This window comes from Pantherophis guttatus, chromosome 1 (assembly GCF_059756535.1).
Source record: "Pantherophis guttatus breed Tessera chromosome 1, ASM5975653v1, whole genome shotgun sequence".
NCBI classification, from domain to species: Eukaryota; Metazoa; Chordata; class Lepidosauria; order Squamata; family Colubridae; genus Pantherophis; species Pantherophis guttatus.
Window position 1 is genome coordinate 40,064,483 of NC_142063.1, and position 25,132 is coordinate 40,089,614.

General features: G+C 42.3%; 1 protein-coding gene and 1 long non-coding RNA gene across 9 annotated transcripts in view; both read right to left on the minus strand.

Moving 5' to 3' along the window:
- LOC117665992 (uncharacterized) overlaps nt 1-25,132 on the minus strand; it is a 127,213-nt gene that overhangs the window by 11,962 nt on the left and 90,119 nt on the right. For 6 of the 8 annotated variants that reach the window (XR_004591548.3, XR_004591545.3, XR_004591544.3 and 3 more), the window contains one exon: nt 6,135-6,214. This is a non-coding gene — a long non-coding RNA (uncharacterized LOC117665992). Of the gene's footprint in view, nt 1-6,134; nt 6,215-13,137; nt 13,211-13,314; nt 13,923-25,132 lie in introns of those variants that run through there. The other 2 variants (XR_004591547.3, XR_004591550.3) reach the window with 2 other exon arrangements.
- DIO3 (iodothyronine deiodinase 3) lies at nt 10,695-13,072 on the minus strand. Its single transcript, XM_034418482.3, has one exon. The coding sequence runs from the start codon at nt 12,340-12,342 to the stop codon at nt 11,476-11,478; it is 867 nt and encodes a 288-aa protein (XP_034274373.2). The 5' UTR covers nt 12,343-13,072; the 3' UTR covers nt 10,695-11,475.

Genomic DNA, 25,132 nt, shown 5'->3' on the forward strand with positions numbered 1-25,132 from the left:
CCAAACTGAGTATTTTCTTCTAAATTGTTTAAAAGTTTTCTGTATTTTATGGTTTATGTTTGGCCTTTTAAATTACCAAACTTGGGAGACTTTGAAGTACATCAGCCAATAAAGCAACAAGGACAAACTAAGTCTCTGGTCTGAAGACAGGACAAAGGTAAGGTAATCACATGTTCAGAGACTGGGACAAGTAATTTTGGACATAGAAAATACATGTAATTCAGTCTGATTATTAAGATTACTGTTATTTTAACTCTTTGTTATGAAAAAGTTAAAGTTTGCAGATAAAATGGGGCATAACTCACTTAACAAATGTCTCATTGCACCAGAAATGTTGGGCTCAATCGTGGTCGTACGTTGAGGACTACATATATGTGGTGAGCTTTCCTTTTCAGTAAATTGCCATTTGTAAAAAAAATGCATTAAAGATGAAGTTGCAATGCATTATTAAGTTTTCAAATTGCCAAATTATTTATTACATTTATACTCCATGTATTTGTTTATACAACGTTCAAGAAAGACTGCATATTTTAAAAATGATAAAACATAATAAAAAGAATGAAATCACAAGTAGTTCAACAATAACAAGTTTGATGAAAGATATGAGTTTTCATAGTTTTCCTAAATACTGGAAGAGTATGGACCAAATACACCTCCTTGGGAGTGTAAAACATTTTCTTGTTAAGTGAGCTTTAAACAAAACAAATATACAAACACTGTTTATTTTTTTGTTCATACAAACACTCTTGATTTATTTGTTGCTTGTTTCTTCCATGATTTTCTCTGAAATTTTTAAAAAACAGTTTAAATATGCTTTTAAACATCATCTCCTTGGAAATTTTTTCTTTAAGGTAGCTGGTTACATATTATTCACTGATATTGAGACCTAAAACAACGAATAGCAATTTTGCCTTACATACATGAATAAAATACAAATGCTTCAAATCTTCCATGTCAAGTGCCTTAAGTATGTATAAAACTCCTGCTTCTCTTTTCTGCTGACTTAACTCACTGTGTGGCCCTAGTTAATCCATCCTTCTCTTTGTCTTATCTTTGCATCAACAATATGAAATTGATCCAATTTATTTTTTTTTTTATGTTGCGGAATTCATTGAGATCATGTATTTGGCAGCCAATATGTTAACCTGATTTATACATCATTCTAAGGCAGGGTTTAATTTGCTGCGAACTGATTACAGTACAATTGGTTGGCTATATAAATGTGAGGAATAAAATAAATAAATTCACATGTCACACTCAACCATATACTGCAGATATACTGTAGGCATAATGGCTCTGGTTACATAAAACTGTGACAAAATCAAAACCAAACATATAATGGTTTGCAATATTGTGTAAACCATGTAGCAGAATTCTCTTGGGATAATCTATTAATTGGACTTAGTCTTAAACACAGTTATAAATCTAGTGTCTCAATCTAATTTAAGTTGGTTCTATTCAGGTTTATGATTAAGATAAATTGGGGGAGGACAGCACTTGCCACATCTGGCTCACTGAAATCCATCCAGCCACCCATAATGGATGAGTATCCATTAAATGCATCCGGTGCTTAGAAATAGGCTATATAAATCTTATGTTTAAGTACTTAAGTTCCATTCTTGATCTTAAAATAGATAATGTAGTCTGCAACTTACAACAGCTTCTTCAGTGACCATTCAGAGTTATAACAGCACTGACAAAAACTAACTTATTTTTCATAGTTACGATCACTGCAACATTCCCATGGTTACATGATCAAAATTCAAATGCTTGGCAACTGACTCATATTTATGAGTTGCAGCAAGGGTGAAATGTAAAATTTGTTACTACCGGTTCTGTGGGCGTGGCTTGGTGTGTGTGTGTGTGTGTAATGTGACTGGCTGGGTGTGGCCAACTTTAAAAAAAAAAAAACTTTTCAAAGCATTTTTTCTAATGCTTTGAAAAGCCTCTGCCGATCAGGCAACTCAGCTGGGATCGTCAGAGAGGCTTTTTAAAAAATGCTTTGAAAAGCCTCTCTGAGGATCAGGCAACTCAGCTGGGATCGTCAGAGACTTTTCAAAGCATTTTTTTTACTACCTCTTCGGCCAAGAGGTTGTAGAAAAAATGCTTTGAAAAGCCTCTGACGATCCCAGTTGAGCCGCGCGATCATCAGAGGCTTTTTTTTTTTACTTTTAAAAGCATTTTTTGTCGGAAGAGGTTGTAGAAAAAATGCTTTTAAAAGTAAAAAAAAAAAAGCCTCTGATGATCGTGCGGCTCAGCTGGGCATGGGGGAGGGGGCGCAGGGATTTTTGCTACCGGTTCTCCGAACCACCTGCCGCCATCGCTACCGGATCAGGCGATCTGGTCCGAACCGGGAGCATTTCACCCCTGAATTGCAGTGTCCCAAAGTCATGTGATCACCTTGTGCCACCTTCTGACAAGCAAAGTCAATGGAACAATCAGATTCACTTAACAACCATGTTACTAACTTCACAATTGCAGTGGTTCACTGCAAACTGTGGCAAGAAAGGTCATAAAATGGGACAAAATTCACTTAAGAAATGTTTCACTTAACACCAGAAATGTTGGGCTCAATTTAAGACATAAATCAAAGACTACGTGTATTTAGAGACCATGTTTTTAATATCTCTACCTGGATCAAGAAGCTGTTGGGTTTTTTTGTTTCAGGAAAACAAGGTTTAATGCTGATGTGTTATTGTGCTCATTGGATATGTGTGCTGTCAATAAAAGACCAAAATGCACCAATGAGGCACATGTTTGTTGTGTTGAAACCACTGGCTTTTATCCATATATACATGTGCTAAGCTGGTGCTTTTTGCTTATGCTTGCTTCTCTAGCAGATCCCAAAAATGAAGTGAAGGCGTTTTGAAAGATTTATGTAAAGGATGCAGAACTTCTTCTGTCTTTTTCTAGCAGAGGCTTGCTGTACTAAAATAAAAAAGGTTAGACGCTCCCTGGTAACTGAGTTCATAAATCACAGTAAGTCATGTGGTCTGTTCTTCATTTAGTTCATAGCATGAAGTCAGTCAAATATTATACGCTAAGCAAGCCACGACTTTCTGTGATATGCGAAACTAGCTAGTATAATATCAAATTGCAAAAGTAATTAGTATGATTGCTATGTTGGAATTTCTCAATTGTTGTATGGTATTATGGCTGGGTGTCATGGTGAATAGCTTATAGCCCAGTACATTATTAGAAATTATTGCTTAGGCATGACACTCTACACATGAATTAACATTAATCATGATTCAGCAAATGTGTCAGGGATATCACAGCACACCACAACTGATGACAAACTGACACTGTTTCGCTTTTAAATATATTTCCAAACTAAAATAACAATGCAGCCTGATCAAGACAGGATAATCACATGTGGCTTTGGAAGTATTAACACCCAGCCTTCTATATTCTACATCCGTGATGGTGAACCTATGGCACGTGTGCCAGAGGTGGCACGCAGAGCCCTCTCTGATGGCATGCGAGCAGTCACCCCAGTTCAGCTCTGCTGCGCATGCGCCTCCCACCGGCCAGCTGGTCTTCGGGTCTCTGCTGCGCATGCATGAAGGGGAGGGGCACGTGCGAGGGGCCATGTGCACATGCACGGGGATGGGGCGCATGTGGGGGCAGCAGGCTCATGTGCGGGACACGTGTGGGGGCACTGCATGCGCATGGTGTGTGTAGTGTATGCATGCGTGGGGATGCGTGCGCATTGCATTTTGGGGGTTTGGGTGCGTGCTTAGGGCACTTGGTCCGGAAAAGGTTAGCTATCACTGTTCTACATAGAATACATTCTATGCTCAAAATGAAGAAGTCCAGACTTATTATCTTTGCTAGTCTTAAGTGAGGCCTAAACTAAAATGTTCCCATGTCACACAAATGGAAGACTGCTGATGTTGCTCATACAGTCATCATTTCTACATTGCCTTGATGGTTGGGATCCTTATCAGTAGTAAACCAAACATTTGCAAACACCAAATTTTATTTGGCATTGCTAAAATATAAAGTCATTGCAACAAAACATGACTGTGTTGCAAGCCTTTTGGATGAAATGTTTATTCCGACAATCCTTCAACATGATGGAACTGAGTAGCTCTAATAAATCCAAATAAATAATGCTACTTTGAGGGCTAAAACAGATGTAGTATCTTTCATGCAATTAATAGCTCATGAATGTTTTAAAACAATAAATGCAGGCTGGATTAGAAACAGGGATCATAATAAACATTGTATCTGTTTATTTAATATCAAGTATTCATATATTTGCTAAATATATATCTATACTGGAAGTAGGTCTATGTCCTAGAGGTGCTTTTTCAAGAGGCAACTTTTTCAAGAGCTCCTTTGGGACAACCATGTTCTGACCTAGGCTTCCTGATATAGCACACAATTAGTCCCAAAAGCCTTTTTATTTATTTTAACGGCTGTGAATTCCTTTCATTCACAGCACGTGCTGAATCACCAAGAGTTTATAAATAATCCAACAGAAGTCTGCCACAGTCCTTCGGATAAGGCTGGTAAACACCCATCTTTATCTTCTTTGACACGCTGCCAAAGACCTAATTGGCAATTATCTTGGCAAGGCCACACGGAAACACAGAGTCAAAAACGGAGCTTCAAAGTACAAACCGACACTATCCACAACGTTGCTTCCTGCAAAGGCCCACATGCCTTTGCTCTTCCTTTATGTCTTATGGGAGGGGCCAATCGTCTCCAAGCCTTACTCCCGAGTCGTCCCTTTTGTTTTAACCTAGTGCACATGCGCGCACTAGGAACAGGCTCCCCCTGTTCCTCTGCCTCTCTGATGTCTGACTCTGGAGGCTCCGGAGTCCGCACATAACTCCCAGATGGCCCTGGCCCCATCTCTGCCTCTGATGCAGAGTCCTCGTCCGAGCCTTCCCCAGACTCCAGGACTGGCCCATGTTCCTCCCCAGCCTCCTCGCTGTCTCCTCTGCTGCCAGGTCCGCAGGCTGCTGGCAGACCACAGCAAACCATGACTAGGATGACTGAGAATCTCCATAGACAAGTAGGTCTATGCTTTCTTCCTGGACTTCTGTTCTTTCTTCTAGTTCAGGATTGGAAATGTAACTAGAAATTGCAGGAAGCAGCTACTTTATAAGACAACTCCTGATGTTCTGCAGCTATTCAGATTCCCTGCCAAGCCATTATGGTTGGTGTGGTATTACACCAACCAGGAGAGGGTTCCCTGGATGAGCCGTGGTGGCACAGTGGTTAGAGTGTAGTACTGCAGACTACTTCTACTGATCACTGGCTGCCAGCAGTTTGGCAGATCGAATCTCACCAGGCTCAAGGTTGACTCAGCCTTCCATCCTTCCGAGGTCGGTAAAATTGCTGAGCACATTGTAAGCCGCCCTGAGTCTTCGGAGAAGGGTGGCATATAAATCAAATAAAAAAAAAAATGAGGACCCAGATTGTTGGGGCAATATGCTGCCTCTGTAAATGGCTTAGAGAGGGCTGTAAAGCACTGTGAAGTCTAAGTGCTATTGCTACTGCTTTTTAAAGCAAATGGGTACAACCCGTGGCCTGCATGTGGCCCTGGGCAGCTAGCAATGCTGCCCCACAAGATCATAAACTAAACACACAGTCACTATATTATATATTTTATATACAGCCCAAGATAATTCCTCTTCATTCAATGCAGCCTAGGCAAGCCAAAAGGTTGGACACGCCTGATTTCAAGTAAAATTTCTCCTCCACAAGAGCAGAAGGAATGCAATTGAGTGGGTTGTGGTTTATGGCTACAGCAGCCTTCTTGGATTTATTGCCCTTTGTATATGCCAGATCTGTTGATCTTCAAGCTCCAGAATTCTCAGAACCAGCCTTGCTGAAGATCACAGATCCAATATATTTGGATACTAAATATATTTGGAAGACACCAAAATCAATATATGTCTTCCTTCAGATCTTATTTAAGAGGTAACGTGTCTGGGCTAGTCACATTCTTAATAAAAGAAAAAAATAAAATCATTCGGGATTAAAGCATTGTCCACCATGTGTGTTCCTTAATAAATTAAGAAAAACAATATTAAATTTCTTAAAATTGTTTTCTGAAACATGCTGGAAATGGAACATTTGGAAATAACATAAGGCATGTGGATTTTTTTCCCCCTTACCATATTGTAAGTGTAATTTGTCTAACAAAATCTTTGGGATGCTTCTTCATAGGGAAGGAGTCCTTGTGTTGCTTTGGGCCCTATGGAAGAAATTTAGAGATACAATTATAATAAAGAAAACTGAAGCATGCCCAAGCAAATTCAACAACTATTTTGGTCAAAATAGCAAACAAAAAACAAACAAACAAAACCCAAACAAATCCAACCCCCCCCCAAATGGTATTAATTTAGGTCCCAGATAAATACATTTAGTGGCACCCCTTGCTTTTGAGCTCAGTGATGAAATCAACAGATGATTTGCTTGAATGCTGTTTTCAAGTGCAGATTTCATTTCAGCTTACTCAGATGTGCTATTAACTAGCCGAGTGGCATACTTCTTTCTGCTTAAGAGTGAATGCATCAGAAGGAAAGGTGGGCATGATATCAGTTGAGTAGAGTTATAACGAATTAATGAACGAAGATCCAAATTTCGTAGGCTGGAATAAAGCTAGAATCCAGAATGTCTACCTTAGTTGGGTTTAAAGCCAAAGACATAACCTGTGGACCGTATAAGGATCCTTGAATATATCAAGGGAAAAACAAAATGATGATTTTGGCCTACTGTGATTCAAGGACTGAAGTTAGAACTATGTATATATTTAATAATTAAGTTATTTTGTAACTACCACTGACTTTCTGATTAAATTCTAAACGACAAATTAAACATTCTACCTATATATCCCTGTTTTAATTTTATGGGGAAATTGCCTAGGGTTATTTTTTAAATTTACTTTTTTTTTAAAACATAAAAGTTGTGCTTCTTAATAATACAATGGTTGAGAAAGATTGCATTGGGTTGTCACACTTGGTGGCCACCATGTAGGGTTTATGAGCCAGAACGTGAGGCTGGAAGAACACAAACAAGTCTGTGCTGTTTTCTGGTGGCATGGGAAGGGGCAGAACAAGCATAGCTATGGGATTTACAAGGGTGGTATTTTAAAGTGACACTAACCTTTTTCAGTTGAACTGGAAAGGTTTTTTTTTTTTTTAAAGTGTATTTAGAAGAAGGTAATGGCTAACTACTTCCAAACTGTTGCAAAGCAAACAAGAGGGATGTGTCCACGTAGCTACTATATGTGAGTTAGGCAAGTTAGCATTTCTCAGGCCAAATACCGTGCAGATATTCACAATCCCTATCAAGAGCCAAGCAGAATCTATTAATTTATGGAAAGGGCAGGAAAAAAAAACGATGGGTTTAAGGCATTGTAAAGTGCAAGAAGATGACTATTCAGGGAAAGCACAAGCAATAGTTTCATTTTAGCTTCATTCATATCTTCAGTAAACAGTCTTTTGTAGCTGAGCCATACCTATGAGATTTCTGCCAAGTCCTCACCTAGGAATCATGTGAAGCCCTATGAAGTCACGAGATCTGTGATTCCCTGCCAAATCCTGGTACAGGAGCTTGACATCATGTGGCATTACCTCACCAACTTTACTTAATCTTTAAAACACTAAGCAGGGTCAGTTCTGGTTTCTCCCTGCATGGGAGACCAACAGAAATTAGTACAGGTAGTCCTTGACTTATAACTGGTGGCTTAGCAACTGTCCAAAGTTATAATAGACCTCCCTGGAGGTCCTTATAACCCAGTTCTGAAAGCCAGGTCTCCGCCCACAGTCACGTGACCACATCAGGTGTTTGGCAACTGGCCCTCATTTACAGCTGTTTGCGATGTCCTACAATCATGTGACCACATCTCACAAGGCTTTTGCTGAAAACTGACATTTACTTCCGGTTTTTGGCAAAACCAGCCCATAGCCAATCATTGATTTGCTTAATGACTGCTGCAATAAAGGGTTGTAAAAGTGGGCTGGTCATGTGGGTGACCTGTTTTATGATTGTCACAACTATGATGGTGATGGGCAGGCTCCCTCCATTATGGTCATAAGTCGAGAACCACCTATACGAAGTCTTAAGGCTAGCCCAGTGCTTCTCTTCTTCTTTATTACCCCAAAGCCGCTTACCAGAAAGTCTTTTATTTAAATTTTGCTGTTATGATTGGATAATGAAATGTCTTGTTATCCCAAGAAAACCCCATCTTATCTAATTTTGAGTAATTTACTCAAAGCGTGGGCTACACTAAGTGAACAATCCCCCAAGAAAGCAGTTTCAATAGGTGACCAGAATGTTACAAAGAGGCAAAATGTTGGAAGTGGCATCACAGTCTCAGCCCCAAACCTTTTGTACATGCAGTGCTACATTTGTCCCTTTTTGATCCCTGGCTCCCATGGACACTGCTGAGTAAACCACTTCCGTATTGTTGCCAAGAAAATGAAAGGGAAATGCTCATGTAATTCCCAGGAGCTGAGCTCGATTCCAAGAAGATCCTACCTCAAACTTTTCAGGCTACAACCCGATTTCTGAAATGGTTAGCCAGCCGCCGTATGAGAATTCAGGGTGACTCAAAACCCACATAACCCTACCACTATGTTTAGAAATGTGAGTTTTGGATTATAGCTTACATGTTCAAACACTGCAGTTCTGTTGGTGGTCTGACTGTATTTGACTGGTATTCTTTATTATATAAGGTCTAACTATACAATAATTACAAATAATACATAAATTAGTACTTGGGTTTGAGTAATACCTCTTTGCTCAATTCAAGTAAACAAAGTGCTCTGAAGGTAATAGTGAAACAAGTACTGATAATAGCTCTTAGCCCAGCTGTAAGCAGTTGGCTGCCCAGATTTATTAAGGTCACATTGCTTGGAGTAAAACAGGTTTTTTTTTATATGGGATATGGAAAATTATGGTAAAGCAAGCATATTTCCCGCATTAATAAAACTAATAATGATTAGAATCGACATAAGAAACCTAGAAAAATGGAAAACTGCTAGGCATTTTTGAAGGTTTTGTGTATATCACAGCAGGCAATCCTTTGTGGGGATAACAGGTAAGAATATCAGACTTTTTAATTCTTTCCTTCTTTCTAAAACACTTTAGTATCTGCTGACCATTCCTGTATGAGCAATGTGAGCTAAGAAACAATTCCCTGATACAATGCAACATATTATTGTTACTTGAAACTGCATGCCAAGATTTGAAGTTATGTGGCATAAGATTAAGAGACCTATCCAAACTATAGCTGTGTAGGCAAAGGGTTGTAACAGAGAAATCTTACAAGCAGAGCAACTGCTCCTACAAGAGATTGGAAACATCCTTTCCTATGACTTGGCATCAGTTCTCTTCCATAAAACAGTTAAGCTAACTGCCTTTTCACAACACTTTTACTCCTCCCACCCCCCATTACTCATGTTAGTACCAGAAATCTGTGGAGCAGGTAACTGTTCATCAGTAACCACAAAGGACAATATGCTGATAAAATGTGATGTAACCAAAGCCTCAAAGATTACTCGATGTGTGTAGTTCTTTTCTGGGAGGGGCGGGGGGAGAATGAAAATAGCCCACATATATTTAGAGGCATTGTCTGGGAATCCAACTATTCCTTTTGCTCAGCCCACCCAGCAAGTTCAAATGATTTACAAATCGCAATCCTTTCCCTTAACAAATCTACCCAACACTGGTGTGTATGAGGATATTTTTGGCTCTTTCTTTACACATCTACATATTCAGTATAGGATGATAGTAGCAAACCCTAGAAGTCTATTCCCCCACCCAATGCCTTAAGAATAAACAACTTTTATAGAAGAGAGACACTTAATTTCTAGACTTGCAACCCCAAGTTCTATGTTCCATAAGTGGGCTTCAAATCCATAGAGATTCCAGAATTCTAGTTGCATAAACTTTCCTTCAATGGGGAGGGAGAAAGTTTTTGGGACTTTTATTTTTTAAGCCCCTGCAGAGTTCATAAAACAGTGGTTAGAGTCTCACAAAATAAATCATTATTTGGTTTAAGTGTAAACTGACTTGTGATTTGTGACCCCTTGTTTATATGACTCAGGGTGCTGTGTAAACCTAGCAAGTTCTACTTGAGTTAAGAAACCATGGTTAAAACAAACAATGACTTAGCACAATGGGCAAACCCTTAAAAGCTGATGTCACAAAACACAGTTGTCTCTCCCACCATATCCAGAGGTGACGCCAGGTATTCTGTCTTCTGAGGTGGCTAAACCTGCATATTTCCCAATTGGGAGGCTGGCAGTTGAATCTTCCATAGAGCCGATTAAACAAAACCTTCCACCTGATCAGAATGCAAACTGGAGGAGGCTGTTCATGCCAGATCCCCCCCGTTGTGTCCCCAAAAAAGGTAGTGGTAGAACACCGACCCTGTCACATCCATCAAGGCATCCTCTCCTTTGCTTACAAGTGGCTTCTGATCACACCAGTTTGGGAGCAACTTCCTCAAATCGAAGGTCTGAGCCTCCGTGGAAATGTTCCTCAAAGCTCTTTTACAGGTGGCCACTAGTCCACAAGAAATATTCGTACAGTAGTGTGTAAACAATGTTTTCTCCCTCCCCAGCTATTTCTCCCCACCTGTTGGGACCCTCATTAAACCAAGTTGAGAAAGTGGCGGCATCTCTGGAGCTCCCCTTTTCGGTTAGAAAGATCCAAATGAGGCATACTTTATTCAATCATCTTTATTAATAATGTTATAAAAAGCTCATAAAAAACAGGTATTTTACAAAAAAAAGAAAAGAAAAAAGAAGCTCAATATACCACCAGCTCAGAAATCACATAAATAGACTCGTGGGGTGTTTGGTTTTTTTTGTGTGATTTTGTGTTTTTTGTGCTTTCCTCAAAAACCAAAACTGGCAATTCTAGCATCTCCCAATTTCAGACTCGGTTTCCTGGCGCTCCATTTCGAAACCGGTCATCATAAAGAAACGCTAGAACTCCCAGCCAAGGAGTTTGCTAGGATAGCGGAGAGAGAGAGAGGAAAAAAAATAAAGAGAGAACACACACCGCTTGGGCACGCGAAACTTCTCTCCAACAGACACACGTGCACGGCAGAAGACCGTTCCCATCGGAAACACCCGCGCACACGTACACCCGAAGCCCGCACGTGCACGCACACGCTCAGCAACAGGCCCTCCAAAAAAAACCAGGAAGCGCGTTTCCCCCCCCACTCCTCCACCCCCCCCCACGCAAGGGAGAGGGAGGGAGAGCGAGCGAGCGCTGTTCGTTTACGCACGCAATCAGGAAATAAAGGGAAACAAAACTGCACGTGGAAATGGATGTCAATAACAAATGCTGGGCAAATCAACATGATTTGAATAACGTCTCGTATGAAAACTCACACAGAGCCTCTCGGGAGTTACGGAAAGGGGCGGGAAAGGAAAGCGAAGCAGTTCGAGCTGCCTCTTTTCCTTCCCGTCCGCTTTTCCCTCCGCCGGGGAGTCTTCCTTACACCTGGACGATGACGGTGCTGGGCCCGGCCCGGAGGCTGCTCTTGTACTGGTCGAGCCAGCGCCTGAGTTCGGAGATCTTGTAGCCCTCGGGGCCCCGGCCGCCCTGGTACATGACCTTCCGCTCCTGGATAATGTAGATGCGCTCGAAGTACGCCCCGTAGGCGGCGCTCGAGGCGTTGTCCATGGTGTCCACGGCCAGCGGGCAGCCCGGCGCGCCTTCCTTCATCAGCTGAGCGGCTCGCAGCCGGTCCTGCAAGCACTGGTGCTTGGGGATGTCGTAGGCGGCGTCCGAGCTGACCCAGCCGTCGGAAGGGTGAGCCTCCTCGATGTAGACCAGCAAGAAGTCGGCGACGTCCACGAAGCGCGTGGCCAGGCGCTCGAAGGCGCGCAGGCGCGCCATGAAGGGCGGTCAGGTGCAGCTGCCGAAGTTGAGGATCAGCGGCCTCTTGCCCCGGGCGTAGTCCAGGATGCGCAGCCGCGTGCGCCCGTCCAGCTGGACGACCTCCGGGTTGGGCGCCGTCGCGCCGACGTGCGCCGCCTTGAAAAAGTCCAGTTTCTGCCCGTGCCACACGGCTTTGAGCGACTCCAAGGTGAACATGCGGTTCGAGTCGGAGACGCAGAGCGGAGGGTCGTCCGGCGGGCAGGTCCCGTCGCTCGAGTCGCCGTCCTCGGCCGCCAACTCTTGCTCCTCACCAGGTGTCGCCGCCGCCGCCGCCGCGGTCAGCAAGAGTTTCTTCCGGATGCAGAGAAAATCCAGGAGCCAGAGCATCACAGCGGTCAGGAGGAAGCGGGGCAGGAGGAGCACGCCGGCGGCCACCTGGCTGAGCGCTTGCAAGGTTTGGGCGCCCACGGAGTGTAGCATCGCCGCGGCAGGAGTGGCAGCTCCGCTGGGCACCCACGCTGTGGTCCCGTGCCTCCCGCTCGCCTCCCCCGCCGCCGCTCACTCCCACCAGCTCCTCTGGGCGCCTCAGCTGATGAGATCCCGCTTCTCCTTAAACCCATTTTATAGTCGGGGATTTAAATGAAAAAATGACTCCACCTCCGGCCGGAACCCGCCTCCTTTGGAACCTGAGCCCGGGGATTACCTACCCCTCCACTCGAATGACCTAAAAATATACTGGCCAAGAGAAGGGGAAGGAGAGGCGCTGGGGGTGGGTGGGTGGGTGGGGGGTGAGTGAGTGGACCGAGGGAACGCGCAAGCGAGCCAGCCCCAACCCGGCTTTGGAAGGACCGGGGGGACGTGCCAGGGAACGGCCGCTCTCAGGCCAGGCAGCTTTAGGGCATGTCCGGGTCTTTTCCCGGGCAGGTCGGGCGTGCCGGGAATAATCGACGCAACAGGCGGCCTTCTCCTCCTCCTCCTCCTCCAACATTGCTCACTTGGGTGTAAACGTGGGCAGCGAGCGAAGGTAATCAATGAAACGCTCGGGACGAGGACTGCCTCCCGCGCCGACCAATACGCGGATCCCCCCCCCTTCCCAAGCACCCTCGGGCAAGTAGTCGCCCCTTTCTTGCCTCTTCTCTTTTCCCGCGCTCGCCACCCCCAGCCTACCAAACGCGGATGGAAAGCGAGGCCGAAGTGAAATTCTTCCCAGAGAGTCTCTCTCTCTCTCTCTTCCCTCCACCCTCCCGCTGCACCCAAACGCCTCGGAAAGCAAACCTCTCACACGGAGCAGCGTCGCCAAACTTCGTCTAAAGTCTCGGAAGAACCGACTCGAGCCCCACCTTCCCCTCGAGGGTTTTTGCCTCCGCCCGCCCGCCCGTCCCCCTTTGCCAGCGGTGAGGCGCGAGAAGCCACGGCTAGTCGGTTAAAAAAAAACACACACACAAAAATTACCTGGCTCGGTCTTTCTCCTGCTTGGGGAAACGGACGCCTTGCCTTTTCGGCCTTCGGGTTCTGCTACGTCGTCCACGTGGCCGTGGAAGGATAGCCGTCGTTATGCGGAAAGAAAGGAGTTAATGCTTGGTTGGTGACCTCGTCTCGGAGTTACCTCGCTGGTTAAACCTGTTGACCGCGGCGAAATCGACGGCGAGATTTAAATGCGCAAGATAAGTTTTGCTTCCCGCAGCAGCCACTAGAGGTAGCTGTCGGCCGAAGGGTGAAATCGGTAGCTCGTAGCCCTCCGCGTGTCTAAACTCCGTTTTTAACCGACGACTTGAGAATATTTGGAATTTAGCAGCGCAAGAAACCAAAGCTTAACCCTCGCATCCTGCACATAAATTGTTTCAACTCCTACCCTCAACACGACGCTATAGAGCACTGCACACCAGAACAACTAGACACAAGAACAGTTTTTTCCCCAGCACCATCACTCTGCTAAACAAATAATTCCCTCAACACTGTCAAACTATTCACTAAGTCTTATTATTAAGTCTTCTCATCGTTCCTGTCACCCATCTCCTCCCACTTATGACTGCATGACTGTAACTTTGTTACTTGTACCCTTACAATTTATATTGATATTGTTTCCTAGTATGATTTGATTGCTTGTTTGTACCCTATGACTATCATTAAGTGTTTGTACCTATGATTCTTGATGAACATATCTTTTCTTTTATGTACACTGAGAGCATATGCACCAAAGACAAATTCCTTGTGTGTCCAATCACACTTGGCCAATAAAGAATTCTGTTCTGTTCTGTTCACTAATTCCATCCCCAAGGGTATAGAGTTCAGTACGATATACAAGATGGAACGAATACACCATCTGAAATTATGAGTCCTTAAACAGCTTTAGGATTCATTTGTTACACAGGCACATTGCATACAAGCACACACTTTCCCCTTACATTAGAAGCCATTCTGTTCCAAGGTGGACTGTGTTTATTCTGGGTCTTAAGCAGAAGTCTTTCCCTTCACCTGCTAGTATACTTCTTTCAGATGGAGATGCCTTCAGTAAACTATTAACAAAACTAAGATCTCTCATGCCATCATCAACAAATTAATGTTATGCAACAGGACTTTCACTTTGTGGTTTTGCTCAGTGGAGTACTTTGAAAACGATTTAGAAGCAGGTTTTGAACCATGCACAAGCCTGCTGTTTATTAAAGGAGCCCATTCTTTTTCAAGCTTCTGTGCAAGCCTGAAAAAATAGATCTGGTGCTTTAAAGCTTGTCTTAATGAAGTAGCAGCAACTTTTTAAGGCTCCAACAGAAACCTTTAAAACGGGTATCCAACCTTGGTCACTCGTGTTCATAAAACTTGTGGGCTTCAAGTTAAAGCATGGCTGGCTGAGAAATTCTGGGAGTTGAAGTCCACAAGTCTTAAAGTTGCCAAAGTTAGACACCTCTGCTTTAAAATATCAGGCTGCTTTGATGGTATAAGAGAGGTCTTGTGTTTGGGTATGTCTGAATCATGGCTTCTAATATCTTTCAAACGGTGTTGGCCCTGTTACGCAAGATAAATTTTGGATAGTATTATACTATATATTGGATTAAACATCCATCTGTTGTATAATAAAATAAACCAACCAAAAAAGAACCAATCTGGAATGGAGAAGTTTCATATTTTTCTAATAACTTGGTGATTATAAAATGTTGAGGGAGAATGGACCAATTGTAGTTCCTGGGTAGTAATCAAGGATAGCCCCTTCTACAGTGCATTCCAGTAATCCAAATGGGAAGTGACCAGGGTGTGAGTGACCCTGACCAAACCTGGTTAAATGACCAAAAGCCGTACAATTTGAATTTGTAGCCCTAAGCTGCATTTCTGGGTTCACTACCAGATTGGGATGTAAGAATATGGATGGCCAGTGGATGGCAGCAAAGCAGTACAGAAAAAAAAGTATGTATTTAAAACATTTATTTATTTTATTTATTTTATTTTTATTTATTTGATTTGATTTTTATACCGCCCTTCTCCAGCAGGACTCAGGACTACTTATATAGCTTCCCATCTTATTTAGCATAATCCTGAGCATAATTTTATGAAGAAAAATAAAAGCATAAACATCAGCATAAAAACTCATAAAATGAACCCTTTACTCTTATTAAGAGGTGCTGTGGGTTTTTAATTTCAGTTTTAATTTGGGAATTTTTCCAGTAACCCTAGAAAAGGAGACAGTTCCATATTTCAAAATAGCGAATAAAGTAGATTTAAGCAGTGTTCTCCAGATGTTTGGCTACATGTCTCTTAATCTCTAGTGGTTAGTTGTGCTGGGAAGCCTGAGAACTGAAGTCCAGAATATCTGAAAGGCACTAGATTGCCTATCCCTGATCTAAGGATCCCAAAAACAAAACCAACCTCCACCCCTTACATAATACAAAGTAAATTAAACCCTCCAAAGCTGGAGGTTTTAATTTACTTTTAATCAGCCAACCAATTTTCTGGAGACCCTGGAGATCAGTGAACACTTGTACATTACTGAGCACTTGGCTTTGGAGACTATTGATGACAAGAGGACCAATAATTACAAGAGAGTGAATATGTTCAAGGAAATAGAGCAGTATTTCTCTCTCTCTTTTTTTAATTTTAAAATACAAACTATTGAATTTAAAAATATTGACAAAAAAAAGAGAGAAAATATACAAATTTTCTCACTCATAAAATTTACATTTTCAATCCACAATTACACTAACAAACTAAATATATGTAATTATATAAACACATATATACAAATATACAAACAGTGACTTATTTACCTATTCTATCCATCTGACGGTGCATTTTTTTTTTATTACTTGCATTTCCCCTAATTCTTATCTTTACCCTTTTTTCCTTTGGTTTATCCACTTATACCATCTATTTCATACTATGAAATATTTTGAGTCTTCCTTGTCAGTATTTATACTGAGCAGTATTTCTCAACCTTGGCCACTTTTAAGATAGGTTGCCTTCAACTCCCAGAATTCCCTTTTAGGGCTCCAGCTGAATTTTTTTTTAATTTTTAATTTTATATACTTATTTATATCCCATCTTTATTATTTTTACAAATAACTCAAGACAGCAAACATATCCAGCACACCTCCCTCCTCCTATTTTCTCCACAGCAACAACCCTGTGAAATGAGTTGGGCTGAGAGAGAGTGACTGGCCCAGAGTCACCCAGCTGGCTCTCATGACTAAGGTGCAACTAGAACTAGAATTCACAGTCTTAAACATCAAATCAAACTGACTCTCCTTGTAGCTGGGGAATTCTGGGAGTTAAGAGTCCGTCCATCTTAAAGTGGCCAAGGTTGAGAAACCCTGGAAAAGAGCAATATAGTATATCTACAACTTTTAAGGTTTTGTTGTTTAGGGAAAAAAAAGTTGAGCAAGAAATTATGAAATCGCTACAAGTAATTACAGTATGGTATTAATGAACTACGGTGCTGGAGAAGACTGCAAGGCGATCAAACCAGTCAGTCCTAGAGGAGATCAACCCTGACTGTTCTTTAGAAGGCCAGATCTTGAAGATGAAACTCAAATACTTTGGCCTCCTAATTAGAAGGAAGGACTCACTGGAGAAGAGCCTAATGCTGGGAAAGATTGAGGGCAAAAGAAGAAGGGGACGACAGAGAATGAGATGGCTGGATGGAGTCACTGAAGCAGTAGGCGTGAGCTTGGACTCCAGAAGATGGTAGAGGACAGGAAGGCCTGGAGGAAAGTTGTCCATGCGATTGTGATGGGTCAGACACGACTCCGCAACTAACAACATTAATGTTGAGAAAGATATTAGGTAAGGAGCTGTTTTGTACTGCACTTTCCATAATATTAGGACCCTAAACCACCAAGGAAATGGAATGGTGGAAAATTCAGGATAGATAAGGAAGTGCGGCTTCATACAGCACATATTTCAACTATGGAATTTGCCATTTCAAGAGATGGTAGCAGGAACCTTTAAAGGGTGTGTGTGTGTGTGTTAAACATGTTCATGACAATTGCTCCTGGAATGGCTCATAGTTCTGCGTCAGTACATTATCTCTAGTATTATGAGAAGATCCCACTTTATACTAATCACTGAAGAAGAGAATGCCAGGAGATTACACTCCTAACCTGCTTGTGGACTTTCCAGAAACATTTTATTGGCCACTTTAGGAAGATAAAGCTGGCCTGGATCACTTATGGAAAAAGCCAATACTTAACAATGCACTTTGTGAAGAAAAGGAGCTTTTCCCTGTTATCTTTCTCCACAATTTACTATACTTTATGTACCTCTATTATGTCCCTCAGTTTTTAAAAAAGATCTAAAGCACCCTCAAATTTAGAACTTGCCATCATAAATGAACTTAATGTTCTTTGGTGTTCAAGGGTTTCTCCCTTGGTTGTTCGTATTGTTTTTGAACTTTGATTGTTTTTCTCTTGCATAACTCTCTTACATTGGTAACTTTATTGTGTTTAATCTGAAATACCAAGTGTGAGCAAGAGGAATTAGGTTTTTTTCCTCCAGAATATATATTGGGTCTCTTTAGTGTAAGTACTGCTGCATCATACACAAATTTGATGTTTCTATCCTTAAAACCATCCATACATCCATATTTCCTATTCAAGAAGTATAGATTGGAAAGAGCATAGTACATGTACTGTAATGTGTTTGTGGTTGCGACCTTCTTGCCTGATCTTAATTCCTTAACAACAAGTGGTTGTTTGTGCTATATTTTGTAATTTTACGTTGAATTGAGCAAAAGGAAATGGAACGTGCCCATAACAGAATTTCAGCCTTGGAAGAAATTTCAGTTACTGCTCTTACCAAGCTTATGGATCAAAAGGGATTGAGCCTCAATTGCTTAGGCAGTATTTATGTATGCTTAACTTGCTTTTTGGATTTTAGTGGAAATGCTCCTACATAAACTTGCTCTAAGAGTTACTGATATTTCAGATCAACCTTGACTTGGGTTTTTGTGCAGAGTTGAATCCTAAACTTGGCTTTATTTTTGAAGTCTAGATTTGATTCATATTTAATGTCAAGCATTTAGGAAAAATGGCATGAAAACCCTGAAGCCAAGCATTTTCTGGCCTCTTCATCCATCCCTAAATTTACTAGATTATCCACATGCCTTGAGGGACATATAAGTTATATTGGGATAGGGTTTGATATCCAAACATTGAATAGCATAACATCTGTTTTTACTCTTGGCACTTATAAAATCAAACAAATCTGAAGTAAAAGCATGCTGAAAATGTATATAATGTATAGCCTCTCACACACAGATAATGTTACATAGCACTCAATGAGTCCTATACTGTTCCACAGAGAATAAATTAGTAATCCTTGCTGGAACATAACATTGCAATAAAAGAAAAAAAAATACTTTTGAGAGGTAGAGATGATAGTCCCTCTTTTGTAGGACTAGGGTCAATTAAAACTCTTACAAAGCCCCCTTAGAAATGCTCACAATTCAGATCTTTGCCAGTTTAGCAATCCTGCCTGTTTTGAACATTCAAAGCAAGTACATTGGCATTCTTCCATCTCAAACTTCCAATCACATAATTTTTCCAGACTCCCATCCCACCCCCCATGTTCCCCAGTTAGATTGGAGAGAACTGCCAATACAGTTATGTTACTGGGGAAGCCATGACCCTCCCTTTATGGTTAGATTTCAGTTTGTGTTATTCCTGGCTGTTAGCAATTTTACCTAGAATCAATAAAAAGTGCCATTTTGGAAGGTCACAAGTTTTTTAAAAAATAATTCTGGTTAAGATCTGAAAAACGGTTGCCATTGGTTTAGGTGTGTGATTGTCTTCCTTGCACCGCAAACAAAGAACTCTCCAAAATGCAATTCCAACATCAACAACAACAACACGTTAGAACAGAATTCTATTTTTTTTGTACCATGGATCCCTTTGAGAGTCTGTAAAACCTATAGACCAAAGGCCATAATAATGTGGTTGCTTACATTCACTATTGAACAACAAGTTACATTTCAGTTAGAGGTTAATGAAAATAAGAGTGTATATTTTCCCAAATTCCCAGGGGGAAAAAAACCCAGCTTTAGAAGATACTTTTTTGTCTTGTCAGCTACATCTTATGCCAGTGATTGATTAATTATGTGCCATCAAGTAATTTTTAACTCGTAGAGACCACATAGATTTTCTGTATGATGATCTGTAATACAAACATGGTAATTGTTAGCTTTATAGATTAAAGATTCTTTCCATCTATTTTCAAATATTGTAGTTAACAATGTACTTGCAGTTCTTCAGGTTATCATTGCATGAGTTCAGCATTGTTCTATTGCTTAATTCAGAATTCCTCAACCTTTCCGGCTTTGCAGACCATGAGAGGGGGCAGCTAGCAAGCGGCACATGCTCACCCACTGCTCGCGCAAGTGGGAATGTGCCCGTGCACCCGTGTGCCGCTTCCACAGCCCGGTTCTGAATGGCTTGTGGCCCAGTAGGGGTCCATGGCCCAGGGGTTGGGCATCTCTGCCTTAATTGATAACTAAACTTCCCTATCAATTTTATTATTCACTAAATTACAGTATGTCTCCATGGGCCATCTGAATGGGGAGATGAATATCACACAGGAGAATTTAACACTGATAAACACAACATTGCTGTCTTAGCATCTTTGGATTTAACCAGTTAATCCCTGTGAGTGCTTGAAATATAAGTAAAAACAGTTCAATGATTCTCAATGATTTTGTCCTTGCTTTGTGCAGTAATTACTGAGACTGTAGGATTGGAGGATGGTCTGATCCTCCACTGAAATGTGTTGATGTGTGAGGTTTTTGGCCTTATGCTAATTAAATTTAAGATAGTTTATTTTTCTTACTGTTTTCAGTCATAAGATAAGGACATCCTGATTCCTGTAGATTTTCATAAAAGTCCTGTTCTGCAGGTTCCTCCCACTTTTACTGTCAGTGGCCTTACGTACTCTGAGCATATGTGCTTTGTATTGTGAAGGACTTCCGGGAATGTAGGACAATTCACCTGTGAGGGCTTGGAGAACTCAGCCTCTAGGTTAAATTCACAGAGCAACCTTCCCCAAGGATAGAAAAGCTGGTAATTCTTGTTTAATACTCTGAGCTCTGGAAATAATTTGTCAACTAGCTGTTCCTGGATATTGACTTTTTTTGGTGGGTTAGGGTTTTTCAGTGTTTGATTACTGAAAATTTGGAGGGTGCTTTCCTGCAGCAAAGCTACCGTGAAGAGCAAGATATCAGAAAGAATGCTTAAACCTTTTGCCATCAGTTTTCCTCATTTCTACAACCTCCCCAATTTTTCCTTGCTTGCTGATCTGGAAGCTAATGTGAAGCACCCTCTGTAATGGAATGTAGGAATGACCTTGGGCAAAGGGGGGAAGAGATGCTGCCAAAGAAACAATTAGACAAGAGAGGTAGGAGCTCCCAGTGGTACAGGCCCCAGTAATCAGAGCAGGGCAGAAAGAAACCTACAAAGAATCCACCCTAAAGGATCAAATAGTTATACATGGTGGAGGCAGGGGTGAAATCCAGCAGGTTCTGACAGATTCTGGAGAACCGGTAGCGGAAATTTTTAGCAGTTTGGAGAACTGGCAATATCCCCTCTGGCTGGCCCCAGAGTGGGGTGGGAATGGAGATTTTGCAATATCTTTCCCCCAGGAGTGGGGAGGGAATGAGTTTAAGAGTTTATTAGATTTCTATACTGCCCTTCTCCCAAAGGACTCAGGGCGGTGTACAGCCATATTAAAACACATAGATGTATAAAATTTAAAACCAATTAAAATCGAATATAAAATTTGGCCCACCAAGCCACACCCACCAAACCAAGCCATGCCCAAGCTACGCCCACAGAACCGGTAGTAAAAAAATTTGGATTTCACCACTGGGTGGAGGGAAATTTTATACTTTCCAACGTGCAAGGTTCTGTTAATATAACTATACAATAAAGTAGATTTAGCTCATCTGGTCGTATTTTCTGCCTAGTTGGGGCCAGGAGCACTGACACCCACTTCCCTGTTGCCTTGCAAAATATGATTACTTTCCAGGAAAGAAGCTTGGTTGTGATTTTCCAGTGTAGGAGATTGGCCTATGGAGATCACAAACTTCTTGCAATTCTGGTTCCAGTATTCTCTAGAATTAGTCCTTCATTCCTTGTGAAATCAAAAGGATAATTTCTTCTTGGCATTTTAAAAGGCCTTAAAGGCTTTAAATGATGATTGCTATTAATTAGATTTTATCTGCTATCTTGATTTTTAAAAAAATTAATTCTGATTTTATTTTTTTCATTGTAAGCTGCTGAGAGACATTAGTTGGTACTAAATTAAAATTTAATAATAAAAACAAATAAACTGACCCAAACTCCAAATCCTCCAAATTGAGTCATGTGCTATTGTTGTAGAAGAAAAAAAAATTGAGGTCAAAGACTAGGAATGTTACCCTTCCATTAAGCTATAAAAAGTGAGGGCAAGTAAGTTGAGATAATTTTCTAACTTTGATGCTTGGGTTCTATATAAGATTATTATCATGCTTCTCATTTTTATATTTTAGATATACTGTATATCTTACAAAGGTTACATTACGAATGTTATAAAGGCCTCCATGAAGTCTTTATTTTTATTTTCCTAATTCTTAAAGCTCATCTCTTTCACTTTTGGAATTTGTCTCATTTTTAAAACCCAGAGGCTATAAAGCAAAACAAAAGCAGCTAAAAGTATGTTGACAACTTTGCTTAGTTTCTGGAATTGATGCTAAAATGATCCTTTTACAAACCTAGCTTCACTTCCCCATCAGATCAGTGTCAGGCTTGTTTCTTTACTTACTATTTTAATTTGCATTTTTCTAGCCATTTTAAGTGTTTATGGGGTAGATATGAAGCCTTTTCCTACAATCTGGGAGAAAGTGGGAGGTGAAAATCAATGTGTTGATGGAGAAATTTCAAATTTATGGGATCTATCTGATCTTTTTATAGAACTTCCACATTAGTTAGAATCTGATGCCAAAGGCTCTCAGGGACTTTTCCCTTGTCTGTTGTGAATATGTTCACATCTAGAGACTGGGCTTCCATCTAATATTTTAAGAAAACACTCATGTTTGAAGTAGGGTAGTCCAGAAACAATTTTATAGCCGCTTCTGCTGTTTGCAGGAGTGTTGCCTAATCCCATCACAGATAAAGGCAACAGGATAACATTGGTTCAGTATTACCACTCTGAGAAGTTACTTCTGTATACAAAGGCACAGAATTTCAATTTTGGGTAGTCCAGAGTCTCTTTGAAGGTTAGTTATTTTATTTCAGTGTCAAACAAACACACATAATACTTCTTTTTCAAGAAGTACTAACATCCCTTGCTTTGCTCAACATTATCAGGTAAGCTGAGACTATTTTCTCCCATAATAGAAACCTTTTCTAGTATTTTCTCCCCCATACCTGGCATTTATATTGCTGCTAATTATCCTTAGCTAGATAAGAAGACACGCCATAAAAGGGATGTCTGTTGTGTCCTTATAAGGGCATCCACCGGTGGTTGGCTAATCCACCGGCGGGAAGTTTAAATAAATGTCATTGGCCGGCTAGCTTGCCGGAGCTGTATATAAGGAGGGCTCAGCAGCTCAGCCGGCAGTTCCATATGAACTGAATTAAAGTGCTGAACGGACCTCTGCTGAGTCGTGTCTTCTTTTCCCTGCACCAATCTAACACTGGTGACGAAGGACACAAAAGAACCGACAGCATACCTCGTGGCACGATCGCCACAATCTACCAAGAGCTGAGTCACTTGAGCTAAGTCACTGAAGCTGAACTGCAGAACCATGTCCGGACCACAGATCTCGCTGGCTCCATTCGATCCAAACCAGGAGAAATGGAAGTCCTTCATGGTCCGGTTCAGACAATTCCTGGCAGGCAGCGGTTTCACTGAGTTGGATGACAACAGGAAGCGAGCCCTGTTCCTGGCTCACTGCGGCTCCGGGGTCCTGGAAATGGCCATGGATCTCGTCGCACCACGGGACATCGAGCTGATGCCGTGGACCGAACTTCAGGAAGTCCTGCAAGAGCATTACGCTCCAACCAGCACCCCTTTAGCCAACTGGTTTGATTTCCACCAAGGGAATCAATGGGACAGTGAATCTGTCAAGGATTTTGTATCTGCGCTCTGGACAATCGCAGCCAGCTGTGAGTTCGAGAATGTAGACATCCAACTGCGAGACCGGATCGTCTTTGGGATGAGGGATGTTTCTGTCCAAAAGAAACTCCTCAGCTGTAAGAAGGTCTCGCTGAGAGATGTGCTCGAAGAAGCCAGAATCGTTGAGAGAAAGCTGCAGCCGCCATGAGGAGGTCTAAGGGGATCCATAAGATTCACAAGAATCCCCATACTTCATCAGACGAGACCACCACGGGGTCAGAGTCCGAAGCTGAAATGGCTGTCCACAAGGTCCTCAGACCCCAACGGCGGGAAAACCCTCAAGATGGCGAATGAGAGGAACGCTATGCCAGCTGCAACGGGGATCACATGTGCGCCAGATGTCACTGGCGGGATGCGACCTGCCGGCGTTGCAGGAGGAAGGGCCACATCGCCGAGGCATGCAGAGCAGCAGAACTGGTTATGGAGGCTCCCAGAACCTGTGACCACAAGAACCAGAGATCATCTAGACGGTTCCAATACCCCAGGCGTGAGGGAGAAGGCTATGCGAAGAGCAGAGGGGTCCATCAGACCACCATAGCGCACGCCGCTGCTGAGGGATCCAACAAGTTCCATGTGACTGTTCATGTGGAAGGGACACCATGCCCCATGGAGATTGACTCTGGATCGCCCTATTCCATCATAGACTGGGCCCAGCTCAAGAGACTCAAGCCGCAGATTGCTAAAAGCCACTCCAGCCGCTGAAAGCGAAATTGGTGGATTTTGGAGGCCATCCAATCAGAATACTGGGAAGGACCAAACTCAGAGTCCACTACAAAGACTTCTCCAGGGACCTACCCATCCCAGGGAGACCTGACCAACCCTTCTTGGAGTGGAGTGGTTCAAGCCTCTAGGATTCACCATTGGCGGGATTAACCAGATCAGGCAGAGTGAACTCGACAAACTCCTAGAGGACTTCCAGGACGTCTTCAACGGGAGCTTAGGTAAATTTTTGGGGAAACCCATATCATTCAATTTAGACCCCACAATTACTCCAATTCGGCTAAAGCCCCGCAGGGTTCCATTTGCCCTCCGGCCTAAAGTTGATGCCCAGCTGGACAAATTAATCACCCAGGGCATATTGGAGCCGATTGATCATGCTGCATGGGAGACCCCTATGTAGCATTGTTACCCCAATGAAGCATGATGGATCTGTGCGCATCTGCGCTGACTATAAATGCACCATTAACAGGGCATTACAGCAGAGCGCATACCCAGTCCCAGTGGTGCAACATCTGTTGCATTCGCTAGGGAGTGGAACCATATTCGCAAAACTGGACCTGGCCCAGGCTTACCAGCAACTGCCAGTCGATGAAAAAACTGCAGAGGCTCAAACCATTGTCACTCACAGGGGTGCTTTCAAATGCAACCGCCTACAATTTGGAGTCAGCGCTGCCCCAGGCATTTTCCAATCGATGATGGAATGCCTTCTGCAAGGCATTCCAGGGGTGGTGCCATACTTCGATGATGTCTTGGTCTCCGGCCACTCAGAAGCCCAACTACTGGAACGGCTCAGGCTTGCCCTGCAGCAGTTTCAGGCGAAGGGTCTAAGAGTCAGGAGGGACAAGTGCATCATCAGGGTCCAGGAGGTCGAGTTCCTGGGCTACCTAATTGATAGCAAAGCATCCACCCCACCAAAAGC